General features: G+C 33.4%; 3 protein-coding genes and 1 non-coding gene across 4 annotated transcripts; 1 reads left to right on the top strand and 3 right to left on the bottom strand.

The window, feature by feature from the left end:
- Positions 1-1,061: 1,061 nt before the first annotated feature.
- Positions 1,062-1,135, bottom strand: TRNAV-CAC (transfer RNA valine (anticodon CAC)). Its single transcript has one exon. It is a non-coding gene; the product is annotated as a tRNA-Val (tRNA).
- A 3,876-nt stretch (positions 1,136-5,011) lies between these two features.
- LOC108202145 (uncharacterized) lies at positions 5,012-7,372 on the bottom strand. The gene is made up of 4 exons (XM_017370529.1): positions 7,296-7,372; positions 7,054-7,136; positions 6,126-6,230; positions 5,012-5,979 (listed from the first exon to the last, which is right to left on the bottom strand). The coding sequence occupies exons 2-4, from the start codon at positions 7,124-7,126 to the stop codon at positions 5,279-5,281; spliced, it is 879 nt and encodes a 292-aa protein (XP_017226018.1). The 5' UTR covers positions 7,127-7,136; positions 7,296-7,372; the 3' UTR covers positions 5,012-5,278.
- Positions 7,373-11,611: 4,239 nt separating this feature from the next.
- LOC108200922 (uncharacterized) lies at positions 11,612-12,304 on the top strand. Its single transcript, XM_017369195.2, has one exon. The coding sequence runs from the start codon at positions 11,701-11,703 to the stop codon at positions 12,013-12,015; it is 315 nt and encodes a 104-aa protein (XP_017224684.1). The 5' UTR covers positions 11,612-11,700; the 3' UTR covers positions 12,016-12,304.
- Positions 12,305-18,072: 5,768 nt separating this feature from the next.
- Positions 18,073-19,622, bottom strand: LOC108200962 (protein PYRICULARIA ORYZAE RESISTANCE 21). The gene is made up of 3 exons (XM_017369246.2): positions 19,480-19,622; positions 19,127-19,208; positions 18,073-18,966 (listed from the first exon to the last, which is right to left on the bottom strand). Exons 1-3 carry the CDS (start codon positions 19,489-19,491, stop codon positions 18,317-18,319), a joined length of 744 nt encoding a protein of 247 aa, XP_017224735.2. The 5' UTR covers positions 19,492-19,622; the 3' UTR covers positions 18,073-18,316.
- Positions 19,623-24,387: the final 4,765 nt, after the last annotated feature.

Genomic DNA, 24,387 nt, shown 5'->3' with positions numbered 1-24,387 from the left:
GGGCACATGCTAAGCACTGAAATCTATAAATTTGGAGAGTTCTGATTGGTGTGGTTGTTGTAAATGCAGGGGGATCCACCATTATTAGAGAAGGTAAGCCAATCAAAACCCTTCAAATTCATGGATTTTAGTGCTTAGTGTGTGCCCATGGAAAAACCGAAGTATTTATGCATTCCAAGCAAGTGGATCACTGACTTAGACCTGGCAATTTGACACGTAACACGCTAACACGAAACGAAACGACACGAAAATAATGGATATGGGTTTTGATTTTTGATACACGAAACACGAAAATACACGAACACGAAATTACACGAAAGATTTCGTGTCGGATATGAGTTTTCATTTTGGGTACACGAAATACACGAAAGTACACGGAATATTTGTACATAATTTTTATTATATATATGTTATAATATATTATATATATAATTGTGTAAACTATATATATTTATATGTATATGTAAATATATATTAGAGATACATTAACAAATTTGTAAAGAATTGTATGCAAGTATATATATATCATTCATATTTAGTAAAATTATACAAGAAAATATATATTAAAACTATTTTTTGATTAAAATTATATTAATATTTTTATATATAATATACACGAAAAATACACGAAACGATTCGAATCGGATACGGGTTTCAGATTAGGTACACGAAATCAATAACGGGCGGATACGGGTTTCACCTTCGAGTACACGAAACACGAAAATACACGAAACGAAAGTATACGAAACGGAACGATTGCCACCTAATCACTGTAGTCAACATATGGCAATTCACAGGAAGTAAAAAAAATGAACAACTTTTTAATCACATTTTTTTCCTGGTATAGATAGTTCATGGAGTACTACTATGCCCACTCCCTGATGTGATAGACAAGTTGTGCCTTTGTGACTTTGCCTTCACTAAATAATTGTAGAGAATCATCTGCTAGTACCAAAGTCATATCAATGGAGATTTAAAAATCAAAAGGAGTTAAAATAGTACTACTAGGCCTCAGGTAAAATGCAATCAGTGTTATCCAAAATCATTGCAAAAAGAGTAAATGTCTGAGCCCGGGTTCGAACCGGGGACCTTTAGTGTGTGAGACTAACGTGATAACCAACTACACCACCCAGACAGATATGCTGTAGTTTCTGAGAAATATATAATTAAAATTATTGTAGTGTCTACCTCGGTTCCGAGGATTCAAATTTTCTAAATTCAAATTTTCTAGTAGTTCATCAAAGTATTCAAATTTCAGTTTTAGATGTTTAATGTTCAAATTTTTAACTACAAACTATAATTTTGATTATAACTGAATGATGAACTACTAAAAAAATAAGATTTTTTTTAATGAACTTTTTATAATAAATTTATCAGAAGTTAGCACACTTTGTGCCAGTTTGGCTGGTCAGAAATTATTAGCATTCTTTGTGTAAATAAGTTATATGTTTATTGATAATCAGAATATGAAAAGTTAAATTTTTTAGCTTGAGCGAATTATTTTTATTTTTAAAATTTGACTTTACAAAAATATAAATACAAAACATTCTACATATTATGATAATTTTGGATCTCATCATTTCAAGTCACGCTACAACAAAACAGGATATGTATGACGGAAATTAAGCCTAAAATCTGTCGCAAGTTCAAAACTTATGACGGAATATTTCCATCGTTTTTGCTCTAAGCAGTAAATAGTAAGGACAAATATAGGACAAATGCTACAACCAAAAAACAACTAGGACTTGTTAAGTAGAACACTAGGGTTGTTCCTTACTTGCATCAGAAGCAAGTCACAGATTTCACTGCCATAGGGTAAGAAAAAGTATTTGCATATGAAAAGATAATGGTTTGGCCAGGACGAAGAGGCTTTCCGTCATTAACAAGGCAATCATCGTACGCGAGACGGCGAAAAACACTTGGATTAATCGTCCTTGCCGTGCTGAACCAGCCACAGCTGAGGTGAATGTTTCCTATGTTGCAATTTCCGGAGACACAGATGTTATGCACTTGAGCTGTGTAGGTGGGAATTCCGTTGGGCATGGGGGCTGTTTGGCCTTGAAGTATAGTTATGCTACTCTTTGAGCATCCTGCGGCTGGACCAATTCGATTTATTGACACGGTAGATCCATCGGGTCCATCAGACCCATCTGATCCTGGTATTCCATTCCCGCTAGAGTCGGTAGAGTCTTTTGATCCTGCAGGTATTCCATTCCCATCGGAGTCAGTAGACCCGTCTGATTTTGGTATTCCATTCCCATCCGTGCTGTTAGACCTATCTGATCCGGGTATTCCGTTTCCACCAGGGCTGGTAGACCCCTCTGATCCTGGTATTCCATTCCCATCAAAACCGTTAGCATGCATGTGGTATATACATGGCCAGATGGCCTGCATGCAGTGTCTCTCTATTTCAAATATGTATATATGACATGATTAAATGCCGGGGCGGATCTAGACACAAAATTTTAGGGGGCACCTAGCAAATTTTCGGAAAACAACTATACATTTTCGAATTTTGGGGGGCACTTCTAATATTTTGTAAAATTTAGAATGGTGAAAGAATATAAAATTTTTTTTAGGGAGAGCACGTGTCCCTTGTGCCTCTTCCTAGACCCGCCCCTGATTAAATGCATGCTTTCGTTTCTCACGGAAAAAAAGTTACTGTATCTTTGAAGCATCTATCTACGAAGATATAGTACTGAAATATGTGCTATTAATACCAAGTAAGACTGCAGGGATGTTGAACGCACAAGTATACACGAGGCTAGAATATTCTGCATACGTATATCGGGGCTGTTTGGGTAAATCGTAAACTTAAAAAAAAAGTGCTTCTTGTTTAAAGTAAAGAAATGGAAAAAAAAAAATGAGAAGTAAATCAAGACTTAACTTTGTGAAAGAAATAGAAATCATAAATAAAAGTTAGCTTTCTAAACTTTTTATAAGTGTTTTTATCTTTCAATAAATCTTGGCGTACATACTAATTCACTACTAACTCACTACCTGGTTTTTAGGGTAAACACATGACCCACTTTCTCACTTGTTTCACACTCTGCCATCTTTTTTTCCTGTATCTTAATGACTCCTTATTTTCGTTTCAGCCAAATTTTCACTTTCAACTTCATCTAAAAAATATTACTTATAAAATTTTGACTTTACAAAATATTTATCGACCATAATATGATCATATTTCAGTATATAATATATACTTATATAAAATTATATTTTGTCTTTCATGATTAAATAATAAATTTATCTTGTATCATGTGTCGAAAATTAATTTTAAATTTAGTATTATTTAACTAGAAAAATATATGTACGTTTTTATTAATAAAAAATCTTATAAATAAATTAATTAAATATTAAAAGAAGGAAAATAACTAAAACACAATAAATTTATCATCTCATATAAAAATATGATATATAACATCTAATTAAAATATACAATAATTAAGATGATATTCTTCACAACATAGTTGTACAGGGGAATAAACACATAATTAGCATAGCTCCATGATTTCCTTCTTTTACTATTTAAGTAATTACTTTATCAGATTTTTTTTATTAATAAAAGTGTACATATATTTTTCTATTATTAAATTTTGAAAATAATTTTTGACACACGATACAAGATAAATTTAATATCTAATCATGAAAGACAAAATATGATTTTACTTAAATTATATATTATATACTAAAATATAATTATATAACTGTCGATAAATATTTTGTAAAGTCAAAATTTTATAAGAGAATTTTTTTAGATGAAGTTCAAAGTGAAAATTTGGTTGACACTAAAAATACGAAGTTATCAAAATTCAGGAAAAATACAGCATCGAATTTGCAATACAGTGAGAAAATGGGGTGAGTTAATAGTGAATTAGGATGTACGTCAAGATTTATTGTTTTATCTTTTTACACAAATGAATCATCTATTTGCGAGAAGTCATGTTTCCAAACACGCACGTAATCTCTAACATTCAGATTCCGTAGATTTAAGGACAACAACAAGAAGCAATATCTATTAAACTTGTTTTGCACCGGTGGAATGAAGATTTCGAAACAGCCGGAGCCTGAGATTTTAAATTTTTTATGACTATAAAAATGACTTAAAAATTCCCTTTTGATTTTTGACTTGCCGATACAAATAAAAAGAGAAGTTAATAGGGAAGGGGCGAGAGAGTACCAGAGAGCAAAGCCGATGCAACACATAAACTAAAGATGCAAATCACAGTACTTCTCACACTGAAGCCCATTTTCATATGCTGTAGCCTGCAATTAAGGAAACAAAATTACTTAGAGCAAAAAGGGTAACATAGAGATGTTTTTTTTGTTATTTCAAGTAGATTCTTGGTGTGCATGTGTATATATGTAAACTGCATATTTCTTTCTGATAAATTAAAAAACGGATTTCCTAGTATGTCCAGAACACACACCAACAACCACTTTGATGATATCACCGATCAAAATCCTCTCAATATAAAAATCGTTACCGTGTGCACTAGAAAAACCGTCAAAAGACAGAGAGAAGATAGTTTTGATTTCAGTTATTACAAGCATTAAATCACAATTAACTAGAATATACGTTTAATATGAAGTGTCATGAAAGATCTTTTCTGCTATCTTTATTTTATGCTGCACTCTTCTGAAAATATGAGTTTAGGACATTTAAACTCAGCTTAAAACAAGGGTTCTTACTTGGAGCTAGAAATTTATTCTCTCAAAATAAGTTTTGCGAGGCTGATTAAATCTCCAGGAAATGAAGACATGCATAGTTGCCCATAATATTCCTTGGGTCAAATGTTCTAGGAAAACAGGGATAAATTCAACCACACAAGAATCATTAAATTAGAAAAATTTTCGGTCTTCTTTAGCTAAATTTTTGGGAAAGCAATGGATGAAGAATAAACAGTGTAGACAAGAAGGGGCGTCGTCATATTGAATGAAGAAAGAGAGGAGGAGAACAAGCCATTTTTTTTTTCTTTCACTAGTCTCGGTTTAGGTATGAGCATAATTATCCAAAACCGGTCTGAACCAGCCGATCCAAACCGTCCAAACCGAATATTTCGGATTCTCAAAGGTTTGATTTTGTTACAAAGGAGTAATAGCTGGGCAAATGCTACAACCAAACACAACTAGAACTTGTTAAGTAGAACACTGATCACACATGATACTCAGTCCGATCATACAAACACAACTACAACTACAAAGATTGAACACACACACCTACATGCCAACTACGTGCTTTAAGCACTATATTATACTAGGGTTGTTACTTGCATCAGAAGCAAGCCACGGAAGAGACGGCCATAGGGTAGGCATAAGTATTTGCATATGAAAAGGTAATGGTTTGGCCAGGACCAAGGGGCTGTCCGTTATTAACAAGGCAGTCATTGTACGTGAGACGTCGAAAAACGCTTGGATTGATCAGCCTTGCTGAGCTGAACCAGCCACAGTTGAGGTGGATGTTGGCTATGGTGCACTTTCCGGAGACACAGATGTTCTGGACTTCGACTGTGTAGGTGGGAATTCCGTTGGGCATGGGGGCTGTTTGGCCTTGAAATACATCTATGCTCCTCTTTGAGCATGCTGCACCGATTCGGTTTACGGATCCATCTGGTCCACCAAACCCTCCCCAACCACCAGAGCCTGAGCCATCAGACCCGTCTGATCCTGGGATTCCATTCCCACCAGGGCCGGTAGACCCATCTGATCCTGGTATTCCGTTTCCATCGGGGCCATTAGACCCATCTGACCCTGGTATTCCATTCCCACCAGGGACGGTTGATCCATCTGATCCTGGTATTCCATTCCCATCGGAGCCAGTAGACCCATCTGATCCTGGTATTCCGTTTCCATCGGGGCCATTAGACCCATCTGACCCCGGTATTCCATTCCCATCGGAGCCATTAGACCCGTCTGATCCTGGTATTCCATTTCCATCCGAGCCTCCAATGGAACCATCACCATAATCATTTGTGCCTGTCAAATATAGATCTATTATATGTGCTGATCTTTAAAAATGAGTCATGCATGTAGTTTGAACAAAAGTATGATGTGAAATGAACTAAAAGTGGTAGCATAGTAATCAATTACAGTAATTAATAGGATTATGGGAAATAACGTACCAGCTACGGTCAGTAATTTTCTGCTGGGAATGGATGTCGCTTGATTAACTTTGAAACTCTTAATCCTCAGCTCATGAATGCCTCCACCAGTACTGCTGTCACCAACTGCAGTATCACAAACATGGTTATTTCTTTGTAAGTGCCAATTCAATAGGAGCATACGTACGTATAAAAATCTTCACCAATCAAAACTTTTCCATTCAAATTCAAAAAATTATCAGTATCTTTTCATGGACACACTACAAAAACTCTGTGATATAAAATATTTTTATCTTAAACATCAAAATTGGTCATTATGAAATACAACTATATATACAAGTCATACATGGACATGAACGCATGCATGTGGTATATACATGCATGCAGTGTCTCTATTAATACTATATATACATGACATGATTAAATGCATGCTTTCATTTTCTGACGGAAAAACAGTTATCTTTGAAGCATCTATCTATGAAGATATAGTACTAAAATGTGTGCTTTTAATACTAAGTAAGACTGATAAAACTGCAGAGAAGTTGAGGCACAAATCTACACAGGGCTAGATTCTGCACACGTACTACATGCATATATAATCTCTAAACATTCATATTCCATAGATCTAAAGACAACGACAAGAAGCAAGCAATATTTATTGAACTTGTTTTGCACCGGTGGAGTGAAGATTCCGAAACAGCCGGAGCCTGAGATTTTAATTTTTTTAAAAATAATTTTAACTGATAAAAAAAATCCTTTTGATTTTTGACTTGCCCATCCTAATAAAAAGAGAAGTAGAGCATGGTTGGACAACTCAGGTTAAGAATTTATCCTCTATCGTCTCAGTGCTCGGTTCAACCCTAACTCATCTCGAGAACTTCTTAGAACAGATACTATAAGCCATGCTTGTCATGAAAAAAAAAATAGATAGAGAAGGGCGAGAGAATACCAAAGAGCAAAGCAAATGCAACACATAAACTGAAGATGCAAATCACACTTCTCACACTGAAGCCCATTTTCATATGCTGTAGCCTACAATTAAGGAAACAAAACTAGTTAGTTTATGAGCAAAAAGGGTAACACAGAGATGTTTTTTGTGTTGTTTCAAGCAGATTCTTGGTGTGCACGTACATGTGCATGTGTAATAAACAGAGAGAGGGTAGTTTTGAGCAGGGAAAATGAATGACTTACACACGGTCGGCTTATGTTTAAAGGAGAAACCAAATCTTTGAAAAGATGCAGAGTGAATCTACCAAGGAAGTAGGGTTGTCTGGGGGGTATTTATAGCAGGCTCAGTTATTACAAGCATTAAATCACAACTAACTATACCGGTCTTCGAGGCATCACTAACTAGAATATACGTTTACCATTACCGGATTTGAATATGAAGTGTCATGAAGATCTTTTCTGCTATCTTTATTTTATGCTGCACTCTTCTGAAAATATGAGCTTAGGACATTTAAACTCAGCTTAAAACAAGTGTTCTTACTTGTAGCTGGAAATTTATTCTCCCAAAGTAAGTTTTACAAGTGGAGATTAGTTCTCCTGGAGATGTGGACATGGTTGCCCATAATATTCCTAGGGTCATGTGTTCTTAATTACTCTTTCCGTCTCCATTTTAAAATATAGATCATTTGAATTTTTGACACACACACTCCTTTAAGTCCTTTTGATTGTATAGTTGGGATTTTTTTTTCATAATTTTCATTTTCTAGAATAAATATATATGATTAATATTATAATTTTAATTTTTTTTTTAATAATAACAGTTTTAACTAAGCGGTCAAACGATTTAGAAGTAAGTGGACCTATATTTCAAACCAACTGAGTATGTTATGAAAAAACCCCATAAATTCACTCACCCAAAAAATATTGATATTAGTTAAATTCCATGTTATAGAACTGTGCAGTCTTTGTTAATCCTCATGCTTACATGTTTTATATTAAATACACGTATTTTGTAAACAAAAATATAACTAAAAAGATTTATGTATTTAGCAAAAACATTACAAAAAGATTAAAAAAATATTATCTATCTTGTAAATAATATAATCATCTTAACATAAAATTTATATACAACCAACAATAATTTGTTTATACATTTAAAGAAAAATATCTCACACCTATATCTAATATAACATTTACTCTATGAATTTGAACTTACGTTTGTACACATTTTCAACTATGTCTACACATCACACATGCAAAGAGTTGCAGCTCGATCACTAATTCTAACATAATACTTATGCAGAATATATATTAAATTTGATATCTAAATTAATTGTTCTCTGTTATTATTACAGCAAGCATACAGTTATCGTTAGGGTTCAGTGAAACTTAAAAGTCTCGCAGAGTTATAGTTACAGTTCATTGAAAGTCAAAGTGTCTTGAGTCAAATCTGATCGTTGCTTGTGATCAGGTAAGAGTAACATTTATAAAGAAATTACTATGTTGTTTCTTTTTATACAAATATTTTCCCTTTTCATCTGAGAATTACATTTATAAATCACTGCTGTATCAGGCACGCTGATACATTTTTACTGTACTTTGAAATTTGTGGTGTAGCAGCATTCTTTATATTCAGCATAACTGCAAAGACTGTGATTATTAATCACCATATTAATATTATTAATATTTCTGGTCTATGCTAGGGACCTATACGACAATATTTATAAGTTATGTCTATATAAAACTAGTATATAAAATAATAAAACCAATGCTAACATGTTTTCAAACAAATAAAACATACATGTATATTTAAACAGTGTAGCTAAATAACAATGAAAGTTGAGAGTGATAAAATAAATAGATATATTTATTAATTTAATATTTATTTAAACTTGTTTTATTTATTTATTTAATAAATTCCAAACTATAGTATTAATAGATCATTTGAAAATTAAGTTAATACAACAATACTATCAACTAAATAAAACCATGCACATTTTGCAAAATTACTCAAAATAAACAATTATGATTTATATAATAGTTTGTTATAATAACATTTGCACATATTTTATAATATATGTATAATATATCTATGTAAGAGATTACTCCCTCCATCCCAATTAGATAACTCTTTTATAAAGAAAATTTATCCCAAAATAGTTGAGTCTCTCTGTTTTCAATGCACGTTTAGCAACAATCTTTCACTCTTGTCCTTTCTTATTTATCATTTTCAATGTACAATTTAGCTAATACTATAGAAAGTCAACACAATAAATATGGGTAGAGATGGAAAAAAGAACAATCATTTAATACTTTTTAATATGTGTGAAATGAGCAAAAAGCTCATCTAAATTGGGATGGAGGGAGTATTTTACTACTCCCTCCGTCCCAATTTACCTGTGTTGTTTGACTTTTTATGGACAAATAGACCAAACTTTGACTGATAATTAGTAATTATCTTAATTATATGATCTTGAAAATCGAAAATATACTTTTTAAAGTAGAATAGATGTAGATTTTAGTACTATTATGATCAATTTGACCATAAAATATCAAACAAACAAATAAATTGGGACATATACATTAAATATTCGTTCCAAAATACTTATCCCTCCCTCTTTTTAAAACAATGTTTTAAATGAATTTTCTTAAACGAATATTAACGACCACTTTTTAGTTAGTGTGCCTGTGGACAAAAAAAATAATCAATTAATTTTTTTTAAGATACTCAATTTTTTTCAAAAAGGACATGTAAAATTGGGACAGAGGGAGTATCAACGGCCTCAATATCATCAATTGTTTCTAAAAAAAGGTTTTGTTAATTATGCACAAAAAATGGATTTTTTTATATTTCTATTTTAATAAAATGTTTGATACCAAAGAATATTCTATTATATTTACTATACTGCACAAAGATCTTTTCTTCCCGGAGGAGTGAATGCAGGAAATTTAAAATTGATCGTCCAATTTACAAGGGATTGAGGGGTTTATGGGCATAGCACCTCGAGTAGTGTGGTGGTCCATATATAAATATGGTTCACTTTTGCAGGTTGGCATGGACCTCTCTTCTTAACTCCTCTCTCTATTTCTTTTCGAAATTTGTGTAGATATTGTCAACTCTCAAGTGGCAACCCAACTTGTAATGGTATGGCAGAGGTTATTGTATGTATTGGACTAATGTTTAATGGGCTTAAGTTTATTTGATAGACTAATGGGCTCAAATTTTCATTGATAATATATGGGCTCGGATCTTGAATATTCAACAAGAAAAAAAAAATATTCTTTCTAAAATCATTTCATATCCTCTATGTGTAATTTTGGATGATATTCCATTCAAATAAGTGCTTTTAATTGAATAATACATATATGTAATTTCATTTTATAGCTATTGCTTTTCTTGAATATATTTCATACAAAAAACATATTAATATGCTCGTCCTTTTAAATTATGTAACTTTATAATTTTCCACCACTCACAAATATTATATGACAAATCATGATATTAAGAATATTTTATTTTAATAGTATAGTTAATCTCAAAATTAATACTTTCAATTTGCTATACTATTCATTTACATGCCATACATAAATATATCATTAATATTAATTCAAACTACCAAAAACTATGTAGAATATTCTCGTCAAATATTAACTCTAAACTGAAATCTCTGGAATACTGTCGATATCTTGCAGACTTGCACAACAAGGCTCATCAAATAATTGAGAACCAAATAATTTACATCTATGCACTAGCTACCATAAAATAAAATCGACATGATACATCTTATATATACCACGCAATGAGTTGTATTGAATAAATTGCTCATTTTTTATTTATAAGAAAGTGACATCCAACTGCTACCTGTATTGTGAGAGCCTATGTTAGGCTCCCAACAAAAGATAAGAACTAAAACAAGTAACAATCACACCCTCAATCATCGAATTAATTCTTGAAATGTCGTACACAATTTATAATCCTATATTATAATCTTTCTTTGCAAGTATTATACTAATTTCCACACACATCTCGAATGGGAAAAAGAGGACCCCACTCATTTGGCTACTTGCAAGTGTTATACTAATTTTTACGTGGAACTAGGACGTGATCCGTTTGGCTGAGTTTATGATTTAATGTGATCTATAAATTACGAATTTAAATTGGGTGTTTATAATATTTGTTTGAATAATTATGACTTATTAATGATTTATGTATTATTGAAAATATAATAATAAAAATAAAAATGATCTATGAGTAACTTATATCGCATAGGTAATTTTTATCAAAAAAAAGTTTAGAAAATTAATTCATTGGAAAGTACCTCTTTATCAAAAAAATGCTTAAAAATTCAATTCATTCAAAAAATACCTCAAACTAATTTTTGGTTTGAATTCAGTTTCTAACTTATTTATAACTTTAAGCTGATTTCTGTCTTATTAGACAAACATGTGTTTCTCAATCAAAGTCGAAAATAGCTTAAAACCGAAAAGCAGGCCAAACAGGCTCCTTGTATTGTAAATGCATGCAAGTTTGTCTTTTCCTAGTCTCTCTACCTATAAATATGAGCTAAAACCTGCATTATACATAGACATAGAAGCAACTGAGATCTTTGTTAAAGAGTGACAAGAGAGATTACAAGTAGCTATAGTGATGGCTTTAAACTGGCTTCTTCATTCTGCCTATAACATTGTCTTGGGGTACCCTAACTACAGCACTACAAAAGAACAGGCCACCAAAAGCATGAAGATTTCTTATGGTAATGAATTGGAGGGCACCAGAATGGATGCTTCCAACTTCCAAATGCCTCTTCATTATCCGCGTTACAGCAAGACGGATTACCAGAAAATGGAGGAGTGGAGGGTGGACTTGCTTCTGCAACAATACGGCCTTAAGTCTGAAGCTAAGAATGTTGATGAGAAAAGGGCGTTTGCAATGGGAGCTTTCTTGTGGCCTGATCAAATATAATTTAAATCTCCGTCTAGCTTGTATACCGGTCTTTCAATTGGATCTTGCACCAACATGCTGCTGCAGAAGATGATCAGACACAAACATATTTGAGTCCATATGTCTTTAGTAAGGTATATGACTGCCAATGTGCATGGGTGTCTAAGAGTTTCCATATGTAGCTGGTTAAGTCTCTTTTCTATGCAATAAGCCCTTTTGGCTGATAGCTAATATGAAGTAATGTTTTCTGTTGTTCTGGAATGTAATCTACTCTGTAAAGGTGTTATGATGAGTGCCACTTTTTCTTTCCTTTTTTGATGTGTAACATTTGTGAATCATAAGAAGCTCATATTAATCTCAAAAAACATGCACCATTCCATCAAAGTTCTTTGAGAAAACTTGAGTAGTGCCACAATCAGAGAAGTAGATATCTGAGTGCTCCCAGCATATACCTAAAAGGCTAAAACATTTATCAGCAATCAATCCTCTTCATGCAGTATCCCAGTATATGCATGGTTGATATCAAAAATGATAATTCTACAAACTTTCCAAACTCTATAAATTTGCGCTAAACTGAAACTCATGCAAAGACATGCGAGTTATACAAAACCCTGCTGTAAAACTTAGTAAAACAGACAAGCAAGCACTGGTTTGAACTTGTAAGGTCAGCCTTTTTTGTTCAAATTTGATCTCTTTATGACATGGATCCCAATGTCGACCCTGATATTTTTTCAAGTCTAGCCGTCTAGGATGTATGAACTTGTCCTTATTTTAGACATGAATGATGCACTTCATAAGTTTTTGATTAACAAGTATATTAGACAAGAAGAAGTAGCAAAGATTTAACATTACTTTGTAAATTGCACATCAGAGAGGCTTCATTCTTAAGCCTATTCTTTAATTGGATTTCTATTGCAAGTCAGAATAGTCTTGAGCCTCTTGTCCTCTTCATATTCCTCATTTTCCTTCTTTTTTATGTCTTGACACAGGAAAAATGTCGTGCCCTTAGACCCAAGGATGAGGTATAGGGTGTCGAAAATCAAATAGCCCAAGTAACATATCTGTCAGCAATCATATGATTCAGCAAACCCTGTTTTATGAAACAAGTGAATGGCAGAGTTCCACATAAATTACGATTGTAATGCTACTGAAAGGTAATCTTGATGCTGTAATGCAGAGGCATAGCTAGAGAATTCAAGAAAAAAGATATACCACATGATCGTCGATGATAGAATAGCAATTAAATGACAGTTTGTTGTCTTGACCCCATTTGAGATTGCCTTGTTCTGAAGTCACTGGCCTTTCCACTAGGTTCTATGTGTGGCTCCAATTCTTTCATCGTCTGAAAACTAAGAACTTATTTATTGCTTGATAAAAAAAATTGAATGATATAGAGATTAAGTCAAATCCAGGCCCCATTACATCCAAACTCTTAAATGCACAAAACCTCCTTCAAGATATGAACATTAGTAGTACTAATATACACCACTAGGTGTACCAAAAGGGATTGGAAGTCTGATAACTATCATCGTGCAACTAGTCTTGTTTCGGTATCAGGATCCCTTCTTCAAAATTAATTATACAGTAGAACGCTCATTTCTGTGGCTGAATGTTTGTGTATCAGTCCAGCTGCAAATTAGAACCCTTTTGCCCAAACCAGTTTACTATCAAAAGAAGGGTACGGGTCCCTGACATACGTTAGCATATGTTCTGATAACTCCATGCCATGAATACTGATGAAGAATTAGTCCTGTAATCTTTATTCCAACGGTTTATTAGTTCTGATAGAATTGTAAGGTTCGGACAACACATTCTGTCTAGTAAGTTTCAAGGCTTAAAGTGTTTACAACAGAGTTGTTTGATTTAATTCATAAAATCTATCAAAAATTCATCACTTTAATCCATTCTTGTAAGCTAGGGGATACTTGTGTTCACTATGTTGATGGTTAGAGCTGCGATTAGACTACTAGAGGCACTTTGAGTATCATGATCATACGAAAAAAATAGGCCTATCTTTCTCAATGGATAATCTGTAGTACTTGGCTGCTTGCACATGATCATAAGGCTTATATATTACAAGATGCAGATTGTCTGCATTGCTCTTCTTCCAGCAAATATTAGTATCCAAGTCGAAATGGGAACAAAGCTTTTTGGGAGATCCTGAATACATTTTAATTGCCCTTCTATTTTATCTCATAGTTCTTGGACCCTTTAAAAAAAAATATTATCAATGTACTCAATTGTGTTTGTTCAACTATCACCACTATTGGAATTCAAAAGCTCTACATGGTTTTCTTTATTTTATTTTGCGGCTTGATAATGAAACTATGAAGAAGGCAGATGGAACTTACATATTCACTATTGGATATATAATACAAAGTAGAAGAGAAACTATGTACATTGAGAACAGGCCCGGCCCAGAGGGAGGGCAACCAGGGCGACCGCCCAGGGCCCAAAAAATTTAAGGGCCCAAAATTTTTATAATTTATGTATTGTTATTAGTATATATCAGTCCTGTAAGCCTATTCTATCCTAAGTGACTACGTCCGTACCTAAACTAATGGTACTATCAATCATGCACTAACAGATAAATGTCATTAAACATTTGTTTAATCTTCTTTTTTTTACATCCGGTACACTTTATCGCTAAACTTGATCATTTTATAGTTATTTTCTTACGGAAGTTGACTAAAATTTGAGTTTGCATTGTTACAAGGTTATATTTTATCAAATTTAGCGAAGCAAAAAAAAAATAGGGCCCATTTTCTTCTTTCGCCCCTGAGCCCTCAAAAGGTATGGAATGGCCCTGATTGAGAATACAGTTATCTCCATTAACCTCTGTCAAGTTTTGAAGTCCTCACTTTTCACTTAATGTTTCCGATTCTTCAAGATAATCTGGCTGCCCTGCGACATAATCCATAATTTCTTCACCTTCCTTGCCTCCATAGAACTCGCTAGGAGTTTTCTGACCAAAGACAACAATTAGTACCAAGAACATAGCGGTGGAGATGAAGAGGGGCCAAAAGTAGGATAGAATTGTCATGAACTGAGGGGCTACTTGAAAACATAACGCCAAGATTAAAGAAACAATGATTGTTATGACAATGTGTGACTTGAATTCCAAAATCTTTGCGGTGATCTCCATAGCTTCCCAAGTTAAAAAAAGACCTAAATGATGTTCCAAAGAAGTTTTTCTCATGAGAATGAAGAGAAGGTAGCTGATCAGATCATTATTTGTCTGCACAAAGATTCTTTGTTGAACATGTTAATTGTTCTTTTGCATGTCCTTCCTTCAAAAATATTCTCTAACATAATAATGAATCATAATTACTTTTCTGCCCTTCTTACAGGAAACACATCATATAGAGCCCTTAAACAAGCTTGTGTAGTTTCATTTCACAATTCACATCCTGTTTGTTAAAAAAGAGTCCACTGAAGGGCAAATATGTAACCGAAAAGTTTTGGTACGGTTGCTTTTATTTCATCTTTCAGGTGGTCGGTTGGCTTTGTCTCAAGATTGTGGTGTTAGGAAAGGCATATTACATATACAAACACACCTTCTGTATTTTTTATGTAGTTTATAAATGCTACAGCAGCTGACATATATTTAAATGCATGGCTTAAAATGATTAGAACCTGTTTATTTAGCCATCTGCAGTCTAATTTGATTTCTGACGAGTTCCTAAATAATTTGAAATTTGTTTAGAATATGTGATCTAACAATTAAAGAGGACTGTTTAATTAAACGGCAGGAAATTTGAATGAGATCCATGTGTTTACTTTCATATGAAGATTGTGCTATGTTGTAATTTGAGATATATCTTGTCTGATACACATTGAAGATTCTAAAACTCTATATCTTTGTTTGTAAAATATTCGAAACTGAGGATGTGTAGACATATAGGGATGACATGACAAGAAATTGGCCTACTGATATATTACGTATTAAAATCTTACTACACAGCATTTTTACTAATAGTTTCAGAGATTGCTCCAGTCTTTTGAGTCTGTCACTGGATTTTTATGAATATGCATCTAAATTGATCATTCTGCCTTGTCATTTGCCATTTATCTGATGTTATGGGATTTTTTGAGTGGTTGCTAATGAGTAATTTTAATCTCTTATTCGTCACATAGCCATTTGACAGAACATAATCTTCGATCCTCTAATCTAATGACTTGTCGGAATGTTTGAGTCTCATTCAAGAGTATGGATGCTTGAGAATACAAATTCTGCAGTTGACATCTCCAGAGACTCCAGCTTCCAGTGTGGATACATATTCGTTCCCGACCTGAATGACTTTGTTTCTTCTCTCAGGCTTTGCAGTGACAAGTTGTGCAGCTTAATGTAGGGAAATTAGCAAGTGCTCTAGAGAGGGCACCAGTTTTAGAAGAGAATCAGGAAAAGAACTTTGTGCTTAAACAACAGGCTGAGATCTGCCAGCTTCACATCTTATTGATCACTTTCACTCCCTTGGTTCACAAAGGAATATCACACAGGAGTAAGATTTTCTATATACTTAAAATAGGGTCTTCACAAAGGAAAGTTGAACATGTAACAGTATTGTATTGACAATTTACTGAGGCTGGCTTATTGTAACAGAGGGAAAATAAAATCCTTAAAAGAATGAATTGTCAGTAGGTTATTGAGGCAGCGAAACAATTCAGGAACTTGATGAGACATTTCTCGGAGAAACGGGCAACTAGAACTATCCCTGACTGCTGCCAGGAGACAGATATCTGGATCATATGTAAACTTTGTTTTCTTACATGGTCGCATAACCTTCAAGATTAAAGTATCATAGCATTTAATGGATGATTGCCTTACTTTCTGTCTAATTTGCTCAGGAGGAGAGCAGAAATTGGAACAAAAATTATTAAAAATTAAATTAAGGTTTCAACTAACAAGCTATAAGATAAAAAGGGTTATGCAATTGCAGTATACTTGTAATTGCATAGTAACTAGAAAAGATATCCACATTCTCTATGCTAGTGTTAAACTTTATTAAGGTGAAGACCTAATTTCTGTTCAGATCAAATACTTTATCTTAAACATTAGCATTGTTTTTTATTGACTAATGTATACTCAAAACTGAGACTGAAGATATTATTAGATGCTCTGAGGCACACTGGTAGGGCTTAAACTAAGTAATTGAGCTGTCTGCAAACAAGCTCGTGCTCGCTTCATTTAACTGCTCTTAGATTATTTATAATTTGAGCTCGGGCATGAAATATGGCCTATTGGAAACTTTACTTGAGACAGACCTAGAGCTTGTTCAACTCGAGCTGGCTTGGTAGTATGTACAACAAGCTTCTGAAAGAGGTGATGATCTGTCTTACGGAAACTAGCAAAAAAAAAATACATAAAAAGATGCTAAAGGTAAGGAAGCTCTTGCGCTCTCAAAAAAGGTAGAGACATCAGTAGAAGCTCTAATGATGGAGTCCAAGATGACGAAAAAGAAAACACCAGCAAGAGGAAAGAAATTCACAACAGATAGGCTTGATCACAACAACATCTATAAACAAAATGGAATGTTCAGTCTGTTTTAGTTTATCAGCATGTTGAATAGGACTAAATTGTTTTCTATGAAGAACTAAAAGTTGATTTGATGATAAGAAATGCCACAATATGCAGCCTGCAGGATGTAAAAATTAATAAATCCGGAACAATCTGGTACAATCACTGGGAATCGAAGCAGTGGATGAGCCACATGCTTCTATCAGTTTAACATCTTGTCCATTATTTGAGCATGAAGAAGTTGGAAGAATATAAACATGAAAAACAAAAAGAAGATTGAATAGCTAAATGTTGAACACTAAAATTCTATCCCATTTTCATTACATGTTAACTTGAAGTATCAGATTTGGAGCCCGTTCAGGTAGGCTTAAAAATTATGACTTGTGACTTATAGTGTTCGAGGAATTTTGGAGAGAGCAGCTCCAGTTGCCTCTAATTTACCATTGTTCTTGTCATCATATATAACTGGTTTTGTAAAATCTGAACTGTAGCATACAAGTACATCCCTAGAATCTTGAGATTTGCATAGACAGATACAATGAGATTAGAAAACCAAAAAGTAATGCCAAATAACAACTATGGAAACTTCCATCATAATCAAATTTAAAATCTTTAAACATGATCTCATTGTCAACAACCATTTGGTAACTGACCTTATTACAATCATACTTTTTTTATAATATAAAACCCTATCTTTGCCTCTAAAAAACCCCACATAACTACAACCAACACATATTGCAGGAACATAAAACAAATGTTTATTGGAGAAGTCCCAGGGGCCATGAAACTGACATCCCACTACCTTTACATGATTGTGCAACCTTGTGAATTTTCTTCACTAAAGTAATCAGTGCTGACACAACATCTGCTCCCACGGTAACCGTAACCATAATCGTAACATGGACCGGGTGGAGGTGGAACAGGCCGTCCGTAATCGTAACATGGAACAGGCCGTCCATAATCATAACATGGACCAGGTGGCGGTGGAACAGGCCGTCCAAACCCTTGGTAGCATGGACCCCCACCATACCCTTGGGCACAAGACCCACAACATGGCCCATTGGGGTACATAGGTGGAAATCCATGAACCGGACCACAAATTGGCGCCGGTTCAGGGGCCGGGTCCTTGGGTTTGGGCTTTTCGGCTGGCTTTTCCGCAGGTGGTTTGGGCTTTTCAGCAGGTGGCTTAGGCTTATCGGCTGGTTTTTCAGCAGGTGGTTTGGGCTTGTCAGCTGGCTTCTCGGCAGGTGGCTTAGGCTTATCGGCTGGTTTTTCAGCAGGTGGTTTGACCTTCTCAGGCTCTTTCTTCTTAGGCATGTCATCTACAATCTGAATACTTTTGATAACTTTGCGACCTTTGCAGCAAAGCTTGTCGCGGGCCTTCTCAGGGTCGCAGCACAAGACCTTGATCCTGACCTGGTTATTTTTCTCATCATACACCTGGTCTGTGATTCCTATTGCCACAAAACCAATCCACACCACATGTACACAATTATCTCAGCAAACATTCACACAAATAAAACAACTAACATGACAAAAATGTTTAAAATCTTAAAAACAACTAGCTAAAAGCAGGCGCAAAGTAAAATAAATAATCCAAAACGGGGGACTCACCAGGGAATTTGCAGAGGATTTTCTTGACCTTTTTGTAGCAGCAAGAACATTGCAAGTCCACCGTTAACACCATTGTAGTCATCTGTTACCCGGAAAATACCCAGAATTTAAATTTGAACAAGAATATCATGATCAGAAAAAATAAAAGTCTTTCCAATTGGATACCATACAAATTTACTTTGAAGAACAATGACATGCATTTAATTGATAAAATAACAAATATCACAAGTATCCAAAATTCTGTAAAAATCTCTTGCATTCTAGTCGAGTGGATATTACTCTTCTCTTATGTACGGGATTCCACATCTGTGCGTGAGTATTTAAATATCGTAAAAAATCTTAATACAACATACCTTTGATGACATGGTGATGAATACTGAAGGATTGAGAGGGGAACAGTGTATTTCAGTTAGCACAGAGAGAAACAGATGGAGAAACAAAGACAAGTAGATGTCATGGCTTTAATATCAATCCAACAGAGTCTGCTACTTCTAGCTTCTTTCCTCAATTACCAAACTAACCTCTTGCAAAGTAGAAATAAATTAGTTTAATCACACTTGTAATTGAATATTATGCATGCATGTTAGCAAATTGTGGACTAAACACATTATGATTAATGCTCTGTGCAATCATTTACTATGCTTGTTTTCCTTCGATCAACTTTGATGTTTAATCGATTATACAAGGTCCCATTTTAACTGTTTTTATTTTTTTACACATATTTTAAGGGGTTAGAAAAATCATTATTTAATTATTTTTTATAAAATATATCAAATAAAAAGTAGATTTAAACTTTTATTTGATATAAAAATTGAATTTTTTTATTGAATATAAATATTATTTTCTTGTGGGTAGATTATTCGCGCATACAGTAGCCGACATAAGAAACCAAATAAACTTTTCATTCCGATCGAAAAAGACATGACTACTTTATATACTAATCAAACAATAAAAGAAAATAAGTATTATTAAATAAAGGATCGAAAGGGACTCGATTATTATACTTTTCTCAAGTTTTCGACTTTAGTTAAAAAAATTTGATACCAAATTTGGGTATTCTACAATATGTGATATATATATATTTTTGCAGGTAATTATCAAATGAATCACATTTTTCGTTTGATTATATTGGATTATCAACAAATTTTTGTCTCATTTTCATTACTTAATTAAAATAAATTTATATTTATTCATTTTAAAATTTTCACTAAAAAAATTTATTAAAATTTTTATTGAATAAGCATGTTCCATCTTTCTAGTTATTTACATTTTCTAACTAAATACGTGCTCATCTTCCCTTTTCAGTTGAATCTAATCTTAATTTTATTAAAAAAAATTGATCTGATTTTTAATTTTGTTATTATTTTATCGTCACTCTGCTACTTTGTATAAAAAATCGTGCCAAGTCTCATAAGTTAATTTCATAAAAGTTTATCAAAATATAATTTAATTTAAATGAGTGGTACAAACAAGATCAAATATTCAACAGTGATATACTCGATACATTGAAAAGAACAAGAGATGATAGTCAGTTTATTTATTTTTTGCTAGTATTCTCGACTATTTCGAATTTTTTGTTTGACCAATGTGACATTATTGAGGTACACTCTCTGTGTCCCTCTCATTTGTTTGCGGTTTTTTCACATTGTTCGACACATATTTTAGCGCATATAAAACATATTTCTATAGGTTAATTTTAAATTTTTTGTTTTTTGTATGAAAATTTAAATATCAAATTTTTATTTAGAAGGAATAAAAAATTCAAAATAATTCATCGAGCTACGTTTTACGAGAGTATTAGTTAGCGTGCCGAATCCAATCCTCAACGTAAACAAATGAGAGGGACGGGGAGTATAAAATGCGAAGAAGATGGAACAAAAAGAGGGATAGAAAAAAACAAGGCACAAATGGTAGGAGAGAAGACGTACGATGATATCACAAAAATTGTACACATCGCACAATACAAAACAAAAGAGGAGGTGGTGTTTGAATCCTGAGCCTTTACGTTCCATTTACACTTGCATTTTCATGTGCTGTCTGATTGATCCACCTCACCTTCCTCTACGCTCTTCCGCTTTGCTACCGAGTTATAATTAGAAAAAAAAAACAAGTAAAATTATCTAACTTTCACTTCGCTTCTGTTTATGCTTCCGAGTTTTTTGAAAAGAGGAAAGCAAAGTGAAAGTGCATGCAAATATAACACACCTTCACTCCAAAAGTGAGATGAAAACGAAAGTACATTTGCATTCACTTACTTTCTCTCAAAAAACACTCGGTAACAGGTTCACTTGCTTTCTTTCCTAAAAAAAACTCGGCAGCAGGGACTTACTATTACAACTAATTTTTAGTAATTAATCTCTTTAATTATTGCCCTAGTGCTTAATCAGTTTGGTCAATTTCAACTAATCATACATGCTGTGGTCCTTGACTCCTTGATCCTTATTGTATGCATGTCTCTATTTTTCCACATGGCCTTAACTCATGCATTCATCGTTCTTCTGTTTGTTTTGTGTCTTCCCCACACGCATTTGCGTGCTTTTTCATCTAACTCGCCTTTTTTTTTCCCCTAAAATTTATGTTCAGTTTGTATTTATAAACGGGTCAATTTTAAGTAGATGAAATTCTTTTAAAATTATAAGAAATAGAAAATTTGAGTTGAAGACAAAATTTTAATTTCAGCTCATTTTGGAGCTACATTCAAATTTTCATTTTAATAAATTGAAGTGTAATATATTAAAATCATTATGTGTTTAGTTCAAATATATTAAGTTAGTTACTAAATTCAATATTTACTCAATCATTTACTTAAAAATTTATATCAAATAAACCATCTGTCAGTGAGATAAAAATTTGATTTTTTAATATTTAAATTGATGATTAAATTGAGACAATTTTATAAATTGATGTATTTGAATAAAACAAGTGGCTATTTTAATATCAATTTTATAAGTTAAATTGCGAATCAGAACATATTCTTGCCGGGTTTGAAATGACCCGAACCCGACCCGAACCCGCAACTTGATTTACTGAGACAAAATCCGAAAATGATCCGAAAATCACCCGTTTGACATGAAATGAACCCGAAATTAGAATTTCGTTTCCAATAACTTCAATTTTCAGTTTTATTTAATTTTAAGTGATTTTAGCTTGATCCGAAATCAACCCGATTGCTGACACGAACACGATCTGTTACCCGAAACTGCCACCCCTACGTGCAGATATCGTTAAAGTGACTATTAACTATTGCCCGTCATGCCCCACAAGGGTTGGTTTTAAAAAGAGTACTTGTATCCTCTTTTGCAGGCTATTGTGTGAGTTCATAGGTTTATCTCGTGCGCACCTGAAAGGTAGCGGACTTTGGATTCCTACAAACTATTGTCCGTCACTAATTTTGAAACGAAATATCATATTAAATTATTTTGATATTTTTATTTGCATGATCTCCATGTAAACTAGGAACTCGATGAATCCAGCCATTATCTTTATCATCTTTTTTTTATCTCGATCGGCTTATGTTCCACAAGTTTAGCTAGTTGTATATACACAGTACACACACAGCGTGTAAAACAAAAATGTAGTAGCCCTTGACTCAAATATGGTGCGATCTGTTGTTGAAATTTTGTTCAATTATTTTATGGGCAAGGGCGGTCACAAAATTTCGGCGAATCTAATATAAACCATAATAAAATTATTAAATCAGCTCAGCTTACAACCATTATCACTATTGTTAACTGTTAATTAACAACACTTAACGAAACTAATGTGTCGGTGTTTGCAACTTCAAATAAAAACATAAGAGACCAGCTCCTAGCAATCGGGCAACATATATTAACTTAATTTTTTATACATTGAATGAACATTCAGCGGCGAAGGGAGCAAAATTTGTGATTATGCCTCCTGGATCAGAGCCTGTCGCGGTTAGGTGCGGTTTACCTTGGTTCACGTAATTTGCAGGCTATTGCGTGAGCTCGTGGGTTTACCCAGTGCGCACCCGAAGGGTAGCGGCTGCGGGTTCCTACGTTAAAAAAAAAAAAAAAAAAATTCAGCGGTTCTTTAAAAGAATAAACATTCAGCGGTTATCGATTATAATATTCTTTAACATATGCAGCGTTTTTTATTCACTGGACATGGACTTATTCTTAAAAAATATTAGACAGGATTATTGTTCCCATCCAGTAATTAGATTTTTTTTAAAAATATTTTGATGTGAACCTAAATGAGTATTCATTCAAGCACTCCCCGGCGGCGGTCACGACCCAAACATAAGAGTTCATAGTGTTTCTAATTTGATGGGAGTGTCAAAAGTTATGTAGTTGGTCCTGAACTAGTCTTCTAGGATCTGGGCCTATAAGGTGGCAGAGAACAGTTGGACTGTTGGAGGACTCTTACAATGTGTAGCCCAATTTTAAACTGTCTCGGTGCCCAAGGCCCATGCATAAGAGGTTATTTCTTCTTTTGTGAAGGACAAGATTTACATGTCAATATTTAGGCAAAAAATATTATCATGTTATCATATAAATTATTTCATACTAAATTATGATAAATTAAAATAGTATACATAATAGATAATGATAATTATTATTTTTAAATATCATATTAAATAGTTTTGAGTAAATTAGTACTTCCTCTCCCAACCATTTCTTTACACTTTCCTTTTTTGATGTCCCATCGAATTCTTATATTTCAAAACTCACCAAAAATAGTTGATGTGTCCCATCACATCTCCACTTTTCTTTCTATTTCACACTATTTTTGCTTCATTATCTTCTTTTTGTATATTAAAAATCAAGAAGTCCTACCACCATATCCACTTTTCTTTCTCTTTTCTACTACTTTGTACATATTTCTTAACTTCCGTACCCAACTCATTCGATAAGAAATGAGAGGGACGGAGGGAGTATTATCTACATAATTTTTATAAAATGTCCATTTTTTGTCATTCAACAAATTAATGTTTTATTTTCTTTGAACATCTCCAACCATAGAAGTGAGCTGGCATATCAAAATTAAAAAATATAGTCAACCTCGTGAAAAAATCATACGACAATAATCTATATCGGTTGTCTATAATTTTAACCGACCTCCTATGGATGACTATATTTGTCGAATCTCTACATACATGTAAATCTGCAGGAAGATTACACATTATTTACTACCATCTTAAATTGATATATTCTATTTTAACAATCTAAAATATTAATAACATACTGTTTTTAAATTATAGCCAAACAAACACAATGTCCTACAAGTTTAACAAAATT

The sequence above is a fragment of the Daucus carota genome, chromosome 9 (assembly GCF_001625215.2).
Source record: "Daucus carota subsp. sativus chromosome 9, DH1 v3.0, whole genome shotgun sequence".
Taxonomy (NCBI): domain Eukaryota; kingdom Viridiplantae; phylum Streptophyta; class Magnoliopsida; order Apiales; family Apiaceae; genus Daucus; species Daucus carota.
This window is presented reverse-complemented; position numbering and strand designations above follow the sequence as displayed.

Bases quoted from the DNA above. Each gene is read 5' to 3' on its own strand.
- LOC108202145 (XM_017370529.1), bottom strand. From the start codon at position 7,126: ATGAAAATGGGCTTCAGTGTGAGAAGTGTGATTTGCATCTTCAGTTTA. The intron at 6,231-7,053 runs GTATTCTCTCGC...GTGATACTGCAG, and splicing joins TGCATTTGCTTTGCTCTTTG to TTGGTGACAGCAGTACTGGT. The intron at 5,980-6,125 runs GTACGTTATTTC...TATATTTGACAG, and splicing joins AAAATTACTGACCGTAGCTG to GCACAAATGATTATGGTGAT.
- LOC108200922 (XM_017369195.2), top strand. From the start codon at position 11,701: ATGGCTTTAAACTGGCTTCTTCATTCTGCCTATAACATTGTCTTGGGG.
- LOC108200962 (XM_017369246.2), bottom strand. The intron at 18,967-19,126 runs GTGAGTCCCCCG...TTGTGGCAATAG, and splicing joins AATCCTCTGCAAATTCCCTG to GAATCACAGACCAGGTGTAT.